General features: G+C 53.8%; 1 protein-coding gene across 1 annotated transcript; it reads right to left on the reverse strand.

Moving 5' to 3' along the window:
* Positions 1-257: 257 nt before the first annotated feature.
* LPIN3 (lipin 3) lies at positions 258-8,151 on the reverse strand. The gene is given in 17 exon segments (XM_066198973.1): positions 258-391; positions 502-605; positions 697-808; positions 1,084-1,236; positions 2,169-2,255; positions 2,419-2,567; positions 2,785-2,910; positions 3,056-3,105; positions 3,763-3,773; positions 3,936-4,232; positions 4,353-4,449; positions 5,063-5,498; positions 5,659-5,779; positions 6,195-6,296; positions 6,520-6,755; positions 7,522-7,617; positions 7,960-8,151. Coding segments are annotated over 17 exon segments (2,472 nt in total). The 3' UTR covers positions 258-288.
* Positions 8,152-14,435: the final 6,284 nt, after the last annotated feature.

Below are 14,435 nucleotides of genomic sequence, written 5' to 3' on the forward strand. Positions count from 1 at the left end.
TACAACAGGGAACAACCACCGCCTTTAAAGAGCCAGGCTTTAGAGGAGCTACAAACACCAGAAGAGACACAGCTTTCAGGAATTTGTGTTTAGCAACTGCCTTTTTTGTAATCGGAGCTCTCTCTTCCACCCCTCGGCTTCCTGCTACGGGGTGTCATATTACAACTACAAAATGCCCAAGCAGCCAACAGGAATGATGAGGTGCACCCGGATCATTTAGTCCTGCCAAAGAACATGCAGGAGAGCTGTGGCTCAGGTCTCCACTGGGATGGGGCTAGGGTAAGCAATTCAAGTCAACATCAGGCTGTAGTCTGGGAAGGCCAGAGCAGTGCTCTTCCTCTGTCCCACAGGAGGGAAGAAGATCTCCACCAGCTCCAACAGCTGTTCGTATCTGTGGGGTAAGAAAGAAGTTACATGGGGCTCATTGGGTGTTTGTTTGATGCTTCTCTGCATCAAAGCCGGGTCATCCCAAGGATGCTGAGGAGTAAACACTTTGCTTACGCTGACTTTTGATCCTTTGTGAGCTCCTGGATCAGCTCTCCCTTGGGGTTTACCGTGAATATGTGGCTCTCTGGCAGCCCTACTTGCTTGTAAGCATAGACATCCTGCCCAAGGAAGGCCAGCACGGGATGAGAGCTGCAGGAAGGCAGCACCACCCAGCCTGAGCCCTCCATGCACACCTGGAGACCCACTCACATTGGGCCTGTTCCCAAAGCCTGCGTAGAAGGGACTCTTTGTAGCAAACAGTTTTCGGATGTCTGTCAAGCAGGTGACCTTGAACACCTCTGGCTTCTTCTCAAACACCTCCCTGCAGCACAGGAGACACGGTCACAGTGGCATCAGCTGGCCGGGACTGTGGGCACCAAACCTGTCTGGGGCTGAGGGAAGTGATTTGCGCTTCAGTGTATCAGAAGCTTCACTGTGAAGCTCCAGCAAGGTCAGGCAGCTCCCTTGCTACCTCCCATGAAAGGCATTGTGCACCAAGGAGAGCAGAGCAGTTTAAGGCCAGGACGTCCCTCAGGGTCAAGCTGGGGAAGGGGGTGCTGTGCCCAGGGATACAGGAAGTGCAGGAAAAGACGGTACCTGTGGAAGGCAGACAAGAGGCTGCTGGGGGAAAGCAGCATGGGGCCCATGGGGAGGCCACAGCCTTGCTCACTGACCCATTTGAGGTACCCTTTGGTGAAGTCAGCCATGCCAATAGCCCTGGCCGAGCAGTAGAGGAACTTGTAGCCATTCCTAGAGAGAACACAGGGAGCTCCTCTGAGCTGTGGCCTAGGCAAGGCATTCTCTTGCTCCGAGGAGGAAGAGGTAGCCAAGTACATAGCCTAAGACCAAATCTTATTCCAGTAGACCAGGGGGTTCCACAAAGAGCATGAATCCCTTATCTGGAAACCCAGACTAAGCCAAATCCCCGCCTGCTTCACACTGGGAGTCCCTGCACCACCCTCCATGCTCCTCCCAGCAGCCACACACCCACCCACCCATCCCAGCTGCACAGCACCCATTGCAGCTCAGCACCCTCACACAGCACTGCCACCCCACAGCACTGCCTGTCAATCGTGGAGGGCTCTACCCAAGCCTTGCTGACACCCCGGCCGGGGACAGCTCAGCACAGGTGGTTCCGGGTGGCCAGAGGCAGCCGAGGTGCCGGTCGGTCGAGTCCCTGCAATTCCCGGGAATTCATGCTCTCCGGGGCCTGAATGAGCCATCCTCGGGCCCGCAGTGCCTCTCAGTGGCCACAGGAGCCAGGTTCCAAGCTAGAGGCTCCACAGGGACTCTGCTGGTGTCACCCCTTCCAGGCAAGGCCCCTGGGCTGGGAAGGATCGATGGGTGCCCTGAGAGGTACCAGCACTGCAGTGCTGGGGACACCCGTGCCACCACTCTCAGGTGTGACCTTAGGTGGTCTTGTCTCCTCTGCTGCCCAGCTAGATCTCCCCAGCAAAGCCTCCACTGACACACACTCCTTCCAGGGAAGGTAATGCCAGCATCTGCTCCCAGGGGACCCTCTGCTTTCACCCCTCAGCATCATGTAGGCAGTGCAGCCAGCATCAGCCACCACTGAGAGCAGATAGTGCAGCACTCTGGGCCTGCATCAGTGAGCAAGAAGCCCTGACTCTGACTCCATCAGCTTCCCACTTCCCCTTGGCCTCAGCTGGTGCAATACCTACAGGTGGATTTTGTGGAAGAGTTTAACAATCCCACAGTGAGTCCAGTCTTTACTCAGCTGTGGCAAGATCTGTCCAAGAGCATCTGACCTGAAAGGAAAGGAGGCCGGGTTTGTGTCATCCAACGTGGTCAGTATCCCCCCCACCCCAGTGGGGTTGGTGCTCCCTTCTGCCTGCTTATGTGAGCCTTTAAAGGAGACTTTCCCCTAACAGGGGAAAACAAGGAGTTTGGGGTGGGAGAAAGGCCTTTTACTTGGTGACGGTGCCATCCATGTCTGAGATCACCACTTTTTCCTTCCAGTTCCACAGGTAGATGGCGGCCTCACAGCGGCACGTGCTCTGGTACTGAGTCGTCACGCTGAATGCCACCTCGTTGGGGCCATCCTGCAGATTCAACCTTCCCTGGGGCAGAGGGGCACCAGCACCAATTCGCACCACTCCACGGCTTGCCAGAGGCCAGACTGCCACCCAGCCAAGCCAGAGATCCCAAGGGTGGCCAACAAGGCAAAATATTTGGATGTCGTATGAAAACACGAGGTGAGGAGTAAAGAAATCCCTGTTTAAGGGTTGTCTTACCCCTAAACACATGGACAGTGAAGATGGAGGAATAAATACATACAATTTGTTTGGAGGAGAGCCGCAGGGATTTCTTGTAGGTTGGCAGAGGTTTCTGAGCAGAGGCTTCCACTGCCAATGTGTCCCCAGGGTGCAGGAGCTGATTGTCACTGAGTGATTCCTTTTCCTCCTGCCTACACAAAGAAGGGAAGGGGTCAGACAGAGTCTTAACAAAGCTTTTTACCCTCTTTTGTTAGGCAAACTTGGGAATAACTCATGATGTAGAAGAGACCAGGAGCATACAGACTCCTGAAGGTGACCTGGGAGGGAGGCACTCCCCTCTGCTGAGCAGGGTCAGGCTGCAACATGCCCACATTGGCTTACCCTGTCTTGTAGGTTGGCAGAGGTTTCTTCGCAGGGACACCCATTGCCAACAGGTCCCCAGGGTGCTGGGGCTCATTGTCACTGGATGACTCATTTTCCCCCTGCCTACACAAAGAAGGGAAGGGGTCAACCAGTCTTTAAAAAGCTTTCTACCCTCTTTTATCAGGCAAACTTGGGAATAATTAGTCATATAGGAGAAGAGGCCAGGAGTACCCAGACTCCTGAAGGTGACCCGAGAGGGAGGCACTCACCTCTGCTGAGCACGATCACGCTGGTGTATTCCCACGCTGGCTTTCCCTGGAATCAGCTGCTGCTGCAGGCAGAGAGAGGTGTGCTGGGTTTGGTTAATTTTCTTCACAGTGACTGGTATGGGGCTGTGTTCTGGATTTGGGCTCAACACAGTGATGATAACAGAGTTGTTTCTGTTATTGCTGAGCACTGCTCACACAGAGCTAAGAGCAAGAGCAGGGGCTGCTTTGCTTTTTACCCAGTTGGAACAGCAATGCCTTCACAGGGACACTGCTGCTGGAAGAGGAAGCAGAGCCTGGTGCTGTGGTGGGGCAGGGAGACCGGTAAGCACAAATGGTGCCCAGGGACCTGGCATGATGAGCACATAGCAGGAGGTGTCACCACTACAGGGTCCACATTACTGCATTACCAGGTGTTACTCTGCTGTTCAGGCATTAACAGACCAAAGGGGATAAAGTAGCAACCTTAAGAAGTCACCTTGTCAGGTCCTGGATGTTCTCACAGTCAACCTCAGGCCATCCCCAGGACCCTGCCAGTCAGCAGAATGATGCCCATCCCCTGGGACATGGTTGTCATATCCACTGCTGCAAACATACCCCCTCTGTTGGGAATTCTCTCCTCCTCCAGGCAAACCAACACCTTCTGTCCCTCCTAGGCATCTTCTCCTTCACCAATTTGTCAATGATGCTCTGCGACCAAAGCAGAACATGGGATGAGGTCAGTTCTCAGCCCAGGCCCCTGAGGCCCCCGCACAGTGACAGGGCAACTGTGGGCATTGAGTCAGAGTCCATGGGGCTGTTGGCAGGGAAGGTGGATGGCAGCCGCATACACAGAGGGTTGCTGGGGTCTGTCACAGGCCTCAAACTCTGCTCTGTGTCACTGTCAGCAAGGGAAGAAACAGTGGTGACATCAGACAATAGGTTTAAACATACCTCCATCCCTTGTGCCAGGGGAATTGCTCAAAAATGTCTGAGCTTGGCCAGCGGGGGCAGCTCATACCTCTTGCGGAAATAGAGAGCCACTGGCTTGCTGTCCAGCTTGGAGAGGTCTTCCGCATAAATGGCTCTGGGACCCAAGGGAGGACTTTTGATGGATTCTCAATGCATAGACAGAAGAGAGAGAGTTTAGCTGAATCACCTTTCCAATCACTCCAACATCTATCAAGAAACCCAACAGCATTTTCCTCAATCATATCCATGTACCGTACAAACAGGGCAGCCGTTTTCCTACTGGAAAAAATTGCTGTAAGTCAGCAGCTACAGGAGTGCCTCAAGATGCCTGCACTAGCATGATCCTTAAATACACTGTGAAGAGGGCACATAAATGCTTCCCCGTAATTTTCCCTGACTTTGCAAGCTCAGAATGAAGACATAAGTCATGCCAGGCACTGTTAGACACTTGAATTTAATGTATGGCCTGTACTGCTGAGAAATCTTCTAAGTATGCAAAAGCACAGACATCAAAGGATGGACTTCAGGGAACATAAGGCAAGAAAGCCTTCTTGGGAGCTGGGTGGTCACTGAAAGGTGGACACTTAAGGGATGTCTCTTCAAAGCAAAGGAGCTGGTAGCACACAGAGAAGGCAAAGCAAACACACCACAACCCAGAAGTCATGGAGTCACACTGAAGGAATAACCCAAGTGCTGATCTGAGTCAGACACATCTGCAGGCTCAAACACCATTTCAAGCAGCACCAGTCGTCCACTTACCTTGCCTACTCTGCCTCTCCAGCTGGGACTCGGGGCCTTATGAGCCTGCCTCTCTTGGAGCAGTGGCTCCCTCAAAGGGCTCTACATCTGCCTGAACCTCTGGCACAGCATTCACATCTCCCTTCTGTTTCTCTTGTGGGGGTGAGTAGGCCCCCAAAAATCTCTTTGCTCTGGCAGCATAGAGGATGTCCTTCAGCCTGGAGATGCTGTTCCCAGCCTGGGGTGCAAGTGTTGGCTCAGTTACAGACACAGCCAAGGAACAGGGTATGGCCTGTTGTTCTGCTGAGCTTGAATCCCTTCCCAGATGTTCAGAAGTGGCAACAAGAGGGGTTGCCTCATCCACTGGGACCAGTGTCAGTGTCACAGAAGTGGTGGTTGCTGCAGGACCAATGGTGTCTGTGGACTTGGCTGGTTTAACTCGCACCAATTTATTTACCTCAAGGAAAGCAGAAGAACACGTCTGAGGATGGGAAGTTGCCCAAAGCATCCCACAGAAGAGGACAACTTCCCTAAGGCTACCTGGCCACAGCCTCCTCTACTTTCTGCAGGTCTTTTGGACACCCATTCCCAGCAAAAGAGCAAGAACAGAGACTCACCTGAGGGACCTTCCCCCAGATCCACTTTGGACGGGATTCAGCCCCCCGAGCAAAACTTTCCTGTGGTTTGATCTCCAGTTCAGAATCACTTTTGGAGGAAGATAGATGGGTCGGCATGAAGCTGCAGTAAGAGAAGGTGAGGTGAGTCTTCACCTACACTTACAGCTCCATGCTCTCCTATCAGTGCAAGGACATTTAGGACCAAGAACCCTGTAACGCTGGTTTCCCATAAAGTCACTTCTACCCCATAAGACCTATGGAAGCTGAGGCCCAAAGAAGGAAAGTGCTATGCCAGCAGTTGCCCGGAGCAGCTCATCAACAGATAGCCCTGTGCACACAGGCTTCTCACACCTGTGACCATGGCCACAAGTGTCCCTTGTGGTCTCTGAGCTTTCCTCCAGCCACACCATATCAGGCTAGGAAAACTCTCCTCTCCTGACACCTCCAAGTGACTTCTCCATACCTCCTTTCCTGCCATAGGACATGTGCCCTGCTCTCACCAGAGCTGCGCAGAACACCTTGGCTCTGCCCGTTACCTGACTGCTGTGAGCAGCTCCCCATCGGAGTACGGGCGTATCTCTCGGGACTCCAACGACCCAGTTTCTTCAAGATCACCAAAGGATGAAGATGCTGCATCACTGCAAAGGAGGAGAGAGAGGCAATTTGTGCTACTCTCAAGCAGCAGTCTCCTCTCCAGAAAGCTGGCAATACCCAGCTTCACCATTCCCCCAGCTTTCTACTCCACAGGAGGCTGGGCTTCAACCTGCAAACAGTTTCTCCCTGTTTCAGCACTGCTGGGCATCACCAAATGAACCCACAGGCTTGACTACTGCATCACTCTGCCCACACCAAGCAGCTCACCTTGGGGCTGGCAGCTCACGTGGCTCCTTTATGGTCATCTGACTTTCACTCTCATCATTGCTGTCAGAATCAAAGTCCAGCACCAATTTCTTCTTGGGCCTTCTCTTGCGTCGCCTCCTCTTGCGCAGGATCAATCCAGCACTGGTGACCTCCAGCCCACAGGAGGGTTGGAAAGTGTAATTTGAGCTCCGCTCCTTGCAGATGGGGGACGTGCAGAGGTAGGAGAGGATGCTGCCCTGGACCAGGGATGAGGAAGAGCCCGTCAGCTCCCTCCAGCAGACTCCTTTCCAGCACAGCAGCTCCTTGCTGTCTATGGAACATACTATGGAAGAGCACAACCAACACCACTGAGCCCTCAGCTCAGGGGTGGTTTTGTCTCCTGGCCTAAAAGGAAAGGATTTGTACCTACAATGTGTGAATAAAAGAACATTAGGGTGATCCAGCCACAAGCTAAAGACATCTTTAACACAGGCATGGAGAGACAGGCAGGAGGTGGCACCACAAGACCAGAATTATGAAGGCTGCAAACGGGATTTGACTCCAGAGCCCTTTGCTACTTCCAAACCCAGCTCAAAACAGCAGTGACCACAAGTCTGCCTTAGAGAAGAGCTGGCAAGGTTTCTGGAAGCCACAACTAGTCTAATCCCACTTCCTATTGGAGTGGGCACCCTACCACAGCATCTGTCTCACTCTCATCCCTGTCACAAGATCCCCCCAGGGGCCAAGCTCCAGGATATCCACCTGTCTGACCAGCAGCCATCCCATCGATGGAGACCAGTCTGAGATGCAGATATTTGGTCTAATACTCCCTCAGGGTGCTCCACCACGTGGGTTGCAAGGTCCTTTGAGCAGGAACCTTTCCAGGCACAGAAAACATCAGACAGGACAATGGAGTCACTCTGGAGAAGAGCAGCATTCCAAACCTGGTCATTCCACCTCAACCCTGCACTTCCAGGTAAGTCACACCAGGACACAGATATGCAGCACCTCCTTGTAACCAACCTCATACTCCTCTGACTCCTCGACAAAGAAAGCCTCTCCACTGTCTCCCAGCTTCATGTGCAGGTCCACAGGCTCTCCGTTGATTTCAATGTCAACCTAGCAAGGGACAGAAGCAACCTGTCCATCTGAACCCCCTGTCATCCACTGGAGCACAGGGACACCTCTGGATGGAGGGGGTGGGTTGAAGTTGCTCACAGGGCTGATGGCCACATGGCCTTTAAGGCAAGGGACCTCTCCCAAGTTTCCTGGAGAGAACATTCCTCCCTTGAAATGGATGGGCTCCATTTGGGGGCATCCCCTCAAAAACCTGGCAAGCACCCCTTTCACTGGGCTCCCATTCCCCTCAAAGAAAGTCATTCCATAACCTGTGGGTCACAGCAGATCCTGGGTCTGGAGACACTGGAAAGGAAGGGCAGCCCCAGGGCAGGCAGCACTCACCACCTTCTCCTTGGAGCGCAGCACTCCCAGCTTCCCAAAGCGCACATGGAACGGGGAGCACTTGAAGGAGTTGTCGGGCTGCCTCACCACCACCACGTCGATGCAGCCCAACAGGGTGGCCGAGTTCAGATCCTGGTACAGCTCCTTCATCGTGCCCAAGATGCTCTCAGCCAGCTGCCCCACATAGTTCATGGTTTGAGACTGCAAGTGAGAGACAGGAATAGACCCAGGTAGGGGAAGAGAACTCCAGCAGCAAAAGGCAATGTGAGTTTACTGTAGGAGTTATGTCATGGCTGCAACACAGCCTTATCATGGGGACAGGTAAGGCTCTAGAGAAACAAACACCTGAGGGCCTTGATGAAGATCAGCCAGGGCCTCTGTGAGCACCGGAAAAAAGGACAGAAGCCAGAGCATGAGTTATTGCATCCAGCTTGGAGAAGGGATGCCCTTGGCATTGGGATACACCATCACATTTGCTACTTAAGAGGGCAAATACAACCTCACAGCAATACCACACAGTCAAGCTGTCAACAGCCCATTCAAAGAAGAATTGGGCTGGCAGGAGACCTCCTGTCCTGCGTGGCCCTTAGAAATTCCCAAACAACTCATGGCAGAGAGGTGGGAAGTCCAAGCTGCTCCATACACCACCCACTCACTTTGAATAAAATCCAAACCTAACATTTCCCATTCAGAGGGAAAGGCATCCCACTGAGGCACTGCAGAACTGGCCACACATGACTGCTGTACAAGCCAGAACTCTTGTGCTGGGCAGCACAGCAAGGTGATGGTGTGGTGTCCCCAGGGACTCTCAGCACAGCCCCCCAGTGCACACTCAGCCCAAAGGGTGGCTGGGGGGAGTTGGTTCCTTACCCAAAGGGATAATGACAGGCATGTACCACGCCACAAGCCCTCTGCCCCAGCAGATCCCCAGCCCCTCCGACCTGTTTGGCATAAGCTCAGCCCTGTCCCATTCCCAGACATCCCTCCTGGAAGGCAGTCTGAGTGGGCAGACATGGTTCCTGCTCCATACCCCATCCCCCACCTCTCCCTGGCAGCCAGGAGTAAGCCCAAATCCCAGATCCTCTCTGGAGAATGATAGCAGGGAAGTGCTAGCCAGCTCCCGAAGCTTCGGTGGCTCCATCAGCTCTGCTGTGAGCAGGGCGCGGATCACGGGGCTGCTCACCAACCTGCTGAGCCCAGCTTTCCCAGGCAATGCTGCTGGGGTAGGCAGCCCTCCAGCTGCCTTCCCTGCTGTGCCTCAGGGCCTGGCAGCAAACGGGAGACAGCTAGTCTCTGCACATGGGGGCACTTTTGGAGAGGAGGAATTTTTGGAGAGGAGGAGTGATCAGACCGACCCTGATGCTCCCCAGGCAGCACTGATGAGCTTCCAGTTGAGATATATACTGACACAGACCTGAAAAGTGCATAGGGAAAGTCCTGGGCAGAGAAATCCTGTAGGATTTGGGGTGGGGGCTTGGAAAGTATCCCCAGATATGATGCACTGAGCACCACCTTCATGGTGAACGCAGGGTGCAAGAGCTCAACATAACACCGCAGCCACACAGCAAAACAGGTGCCAGGGCCACGTCCCCTCTGCAGGGCCACTGTCCCCCCTTGCCTCAATGGGCAGCTGCCCCCACTCCAAGCATCTCATTGCTGGGGACTGCATTGCTATGGTATGAGTTTTCAGCTCACTGAATTCAATTCCCTGCGGGCCTCACCTGGGATGGCTGGAGGAAGGCAGGGAATGGAGAGAAAGAGGCTTTTCTCTGCAGGCCTCGGCCCCAGCATGGATGGAGCAGGCCCGTTAGGGACGTGAAGGGTAGGTTATGGTCTGGAGAGAGATTGATAGGCAGACAGGGCCAGAGAAAGGGTCCTCAAGTCATATTCAATAAATAAATCCTCTAGAGGAATGGGGCATCTCTAGCCCTCAGCCCCCAGACCAGGCAGGATCACAGCCCTCTACCATGCAGCCCTTGTGGAAGATGAAGGGGACGGCCCTCCCCTGCCAACAGCTCACATCAACCTCCAGACTCAAAGAGCTGCCCAAAATAAACCAGGCGCTTTGCCGTCACCAGTCTGCTTTGCTCCTGGGGCCACCCTGCCAGCAGCACACCCCGCCCACACCCACATCGGCGCTCCCACACATGACGCGCCGCAAACCCCCGGGACCTTCCCCGTTATCCGGGCAGCTGCTGAGCCTCAGCACCTCCTCGGCTCCGGGGCAAAACTAAACCCCAGGGGTTGCTGTGCCGCCAGCAGGACTCGCCCTCAGCTCCTCCTGTCCCTGCTGCTTCCTTCCTCTCACCTGAGCGAGGGCAGGGCCCGTCCCCCGAGCAGCCCCCGGCTGTGCTCCCTGAGGGCCCGCGCAGGCCGGCGGTGGCTCCGGGCTGGCCTGGGGCTCATCCAACAGCCCCTTGGCTCCTGCAGCCCCGGCCACAGCCGCCTTGTGCCCGCGGAGACCCTTCCTTCTCCAGCCCAGCGTCCCACAAGGACGCGGTGGAGCCTTAATGAGACACAAAGGGTGGCCAAAGCCCAGGGGCTCCTCTGCCCTGCATCATCTCCGTGGGGAAAGAGGGCACGGTGAAAGGAAAGCACATATAAGCAGACACTTGAAGAAAATTGATGCTCTCCAGATCTCAGGGAGCCTGAGAGCAGTGGGGAACTGATGTGGAAATACCTGGATGGACTCAGGTGAGGAACTGAGGTGGTGGGGTTTTGTTGTTTTTTTTTTTTGTGGCCCCCAAAAAAGTGCATTGAGTCTCACCATGCTGTAACTCCAGGGCAGGGATGTGGCTGGTGTGGGCTGTGTCCTGTGTTTATCTGATTTCTGTGCTGGTGATGCCCCAGCAGCTTCTCTGCTGGGTTTTGGGTGATGGGGATTGAGTGGTGGCCCTTCAGGGGTGGTGTCTCTCCAACACGTCATTCCTGGAGCTGACACTGTGCAGTGAAGGGCAGGGAAGCGCCAGAGTTGGAGGGTGGCTGCTTAGGACATCTTTAGTCCCTGAGAAGAAAGATCCAAAGCTTGTTGGTCCCAGCTGATGGGTTGATCTCTAGAAATGCCGCAGCTCATTCCCAGGCAAGCCCTGTTGGCACGCAGTGCCTCACTTTCCTCAGCTATACTGATGGCAATTGGAGGCACAGAGATGTGCCTGTCCAGTGCCAGGCATGGCCTGGGCACAAGATCCCAGTCCCAATATGGGAACTCTCCTGAAGGCTGTGACAAATCTGCTGAGGAATGAAGCTTATTTTCCAGCAGCTTAGTCTTCTAACAGTTCTGCCCCTTAGTGAAACTGGACTAAAAGCAGCTATTGTGGGTGGCCCGGCATGGCTGTGGTCCCTGAGGAGGGTGGCCTGGCATCACAGGGCAGGCAGCTGACACCAAACCCCCCAGCCCATGGCCAGGCCACTGGGCACTTCTATCCAGCAGGGAAAGGAATCTGATGGAACCTCCATCAAGACACCTTGGGTGTGACACTTCAGGTGATGTCCTTACACTGGTGCTCACTGGTGCCACTGGAGTGGGTCTCACCCAGGGCAGGGGGCTACATCCTGCAAGCCCTGAGGGTGTGACAAAAACCCCAGGGCTGGAACACAAAGACAGATCTGGGATGCAGATGCCTGGTAACTGGTAAAAAATGCTGCAGAGGACATTGAACAAAGGACATTCGAGTGCAGGACACCATTTCTTCCTCAGCCAGCTGAGTGCCTTTGCAGATGATCACAGAGAAGGAACAAAATGCCAGCAGGAGCAAGCTGGCAGCTCAGCCTTGCTGTGGCTCCAAGCCCCCACCCTCTGGACACAGGAGTGAGCTCCTGGCACCCTGCAGAAGTACAGACTCCGTCACTTACCTCCAAGGCTCTTTGCCCAGCTGGTTTTCCCCACCCCTGGTTCCTGACACACCGACCTTTACTTATGCCCCCATGCCCCTGCAGCAGATCCCCAGCTGTGCCATGCATGTTCTGAGTGATGGCTGTTCCTCTCTGCATTCTTCCCTGGAATCCAGGCTTTTTTCCCTCTCCTTTCCTTCTGTCTCCTCCAAAAAGCTTAGAGCACTTTTAATTGCCGTGGTAATTTGTGCAATGCCATAAAATCATCCTTGGTTCCTGACAGCTGCTTTTTATACTCCTTCTTACTCCCCTTTCTTCTTTTTTGGAAGGTGAGACTTGCAGATCCATCCCTCCCTGTGCTTGCAACCCTGCACCCCCCCAATTTCTCTTTGAATCTTGTGTGTCCTCCCCCAGGAGCTGCTCCAACAGGGAGAGGTGTCTTCCCCCTTTTGGGAACTCCACAACCCACAGATGTTTGCAATGAGCCTTTGCATAACAAGACAGATTTTTTAATTAGTCAACTGAGATGCAGTATTTTCAGCTCCTTGCATTTCAAAAAGCTCACAGGAACATCCAACCTGGCAGCTTTTGTCCTGCCTAACAGCACTCCCCATCCTTCCTGGATGGCAGCCTTCACCCCTAACGGGGCATCTCTGCCTTGTGGGCTCCCCAAACCTCCACTGACTGTCATGCTGAAAGCCCTACATCCTGAGATCCTGGGCTTCTCTAGAAAAACTCCATCCATCCATCCATCCATCCATCCATCCATCCATCCATCCATCCATCCATCCACTGGGCAGTTGGGAGCACACATGAACTGCCCAGGAGCCTCCTAAATTTTCCCCTCTCCAAAAAGCAAGTTATGTCTTCAGTCACAGCGTGGGAGAGTGGACACGCTGTGTCAAAAAGACAGGTTTCTTCTTCCCCCTCTTCACATTTTGACAGCTGCTGCAGCCCAGCCAGGCCACAGGCAATTCTCCAGCTGCCTCCAAGCTGGGAGTTCATGAGGAGTTTGCCTCCTCCCTCAACCAATACACTATTTCTCTGGGATTTGCCCCGCTGTTTGATTTAATATTTGAGCTGCCTGGGATGCATCTCCTTGGATCCTGCTTTGCTCCATGCCTCTTCACAGGCCTGAAATGCCTGCAGGGAGGTCAGACAATCCAGCAGTGAGGCAGACTCGAGGAGCTGGCCAAACAACCTGCCTTCATGCTGGCTGAGACCTGACACAGCTCAGCTCCCCAGAGATGCTGCAGAGGACAGGAGGGGAACCAAGCTGACTAAAAAAGGGTCTTACTTTGCTTTTCAGACAAGCAAAGCTGGGGCTGGAACAGGAAAAATCCCTCCAGCTGGGGACACCAGTACTATTTGATGGCTGGAAGCCCACACTGCAAACCCCTGCAGCATCTGAATCCTCTTTTCACCCCAGAGCCAGGAAGCTGTGTTCTCCTGTTCTTTTTTCCACATGGAAAGATGCTTCAGAACCTCACTGTTCTGTGGCACAATCCTCTGATGTCCACTAGCCTGGCTCCTTTCTCCCTGGGTCTGGTCCCTTTTTATCTTCACCAGTGTCCCCTTTACATGGGCATTTCCTGAGATGCTGGCAAGATCCCAAGATCCAGGCAGCAGCCAGGCAGGCTGTAAGGATGCCTTATCCTGAATGCTTGAGCAGGATTGCTGTAGGCACCACATGTCTGCTGAGGGATGGCCAGAGCCGTCGGGCTGGCTGACAGCAGTCAATCAACCCATCAGGCCCAAGGTCCTTGCACCGGGCAGCTCCCTGGAGCAGCTGCCTGCTGCTGGCAGGGCTGTCATCCCTGACTGACATTCCTCCGCTGTGACCCTCCGGGGAATCCCTGCCAGACGCTGGGATGTGAAAGGGCTTTCTCATTATCATGGCCCCTGCTCCCAGCAGGGAGAATCAGCGTTTTAAGAGGAGGGGGAGCTTTGTGAGGTTGGCAGAGCTTTCTGACCCTCAGCTGAGTGTGCTAGGGCTCCCATTTCCTTTCCTGGATCAACAAAGAGCTCCAGAGGCTTGTGAAAGTAGTGATTCAGCAAAACAGGATGAGAGGAGAGGCAGAAACACCAAGTCAGCACAGCTGGATGGGGTCAAATTCCCATCCCGTGAAAGCCATGGGGAGCAAGGCTCAGGTGTCCTATGCCCTCAGGCATAGGGACAGCTCCTGAAAATCCAGCTGTTCTGCATACCAGCCCTGGATTTAGGCACACAACAAGAAAACAGTGTTGCTGGTTTTGTTTTTTCTTTCCCATTCCCAGAAAGATCAAGTCAGACTGGCCTGGCATGCGATGGAGTGGGTGGGAAAGCCATTTTGCATGAAGAGGAGGAAATGCCATCCTCAGTCCTCAATCACAAGCATTGAAAAAGCTGAATTACAGACGCAGGACTGGTTGAAACCATCCGTTCTGGTTTAAAATATGCTCTGCTGCTTTAGCTCCTAGTTTCTGACCTGTTGGAAGTTCACATTTCTTCTGTAAACACAAAGGGTTCAAGCTTACTTTAAAAAAAACCAGAAAGCTGCAATTCCCACACAACTGAGTGCCTCCAAGAGCCAGGGCTTGCAGAGAAATCCAGCAATACCCTAAACCGGGAGAACTGAGAGCCCAGAGCAAAACATGGTCTGGAA

This window comes from Chamaea fasciata, unplaced genomic scaffold (assembly GCF_029207755.1).
Source record: "Chamaea fasciata isolate MVZ Bird 193981 ecotype frontalis unplaced genomic scaffold, bChaFas1.0.hap1 SCAF_17, whole genome shotgun sequence".
Classification (NCBI taxonomy): Eukaryota; Metazoa; Chordata; class Aves; order Passeriformes; family Sylviidae; genus Chamaea; species Chamaea fasciata.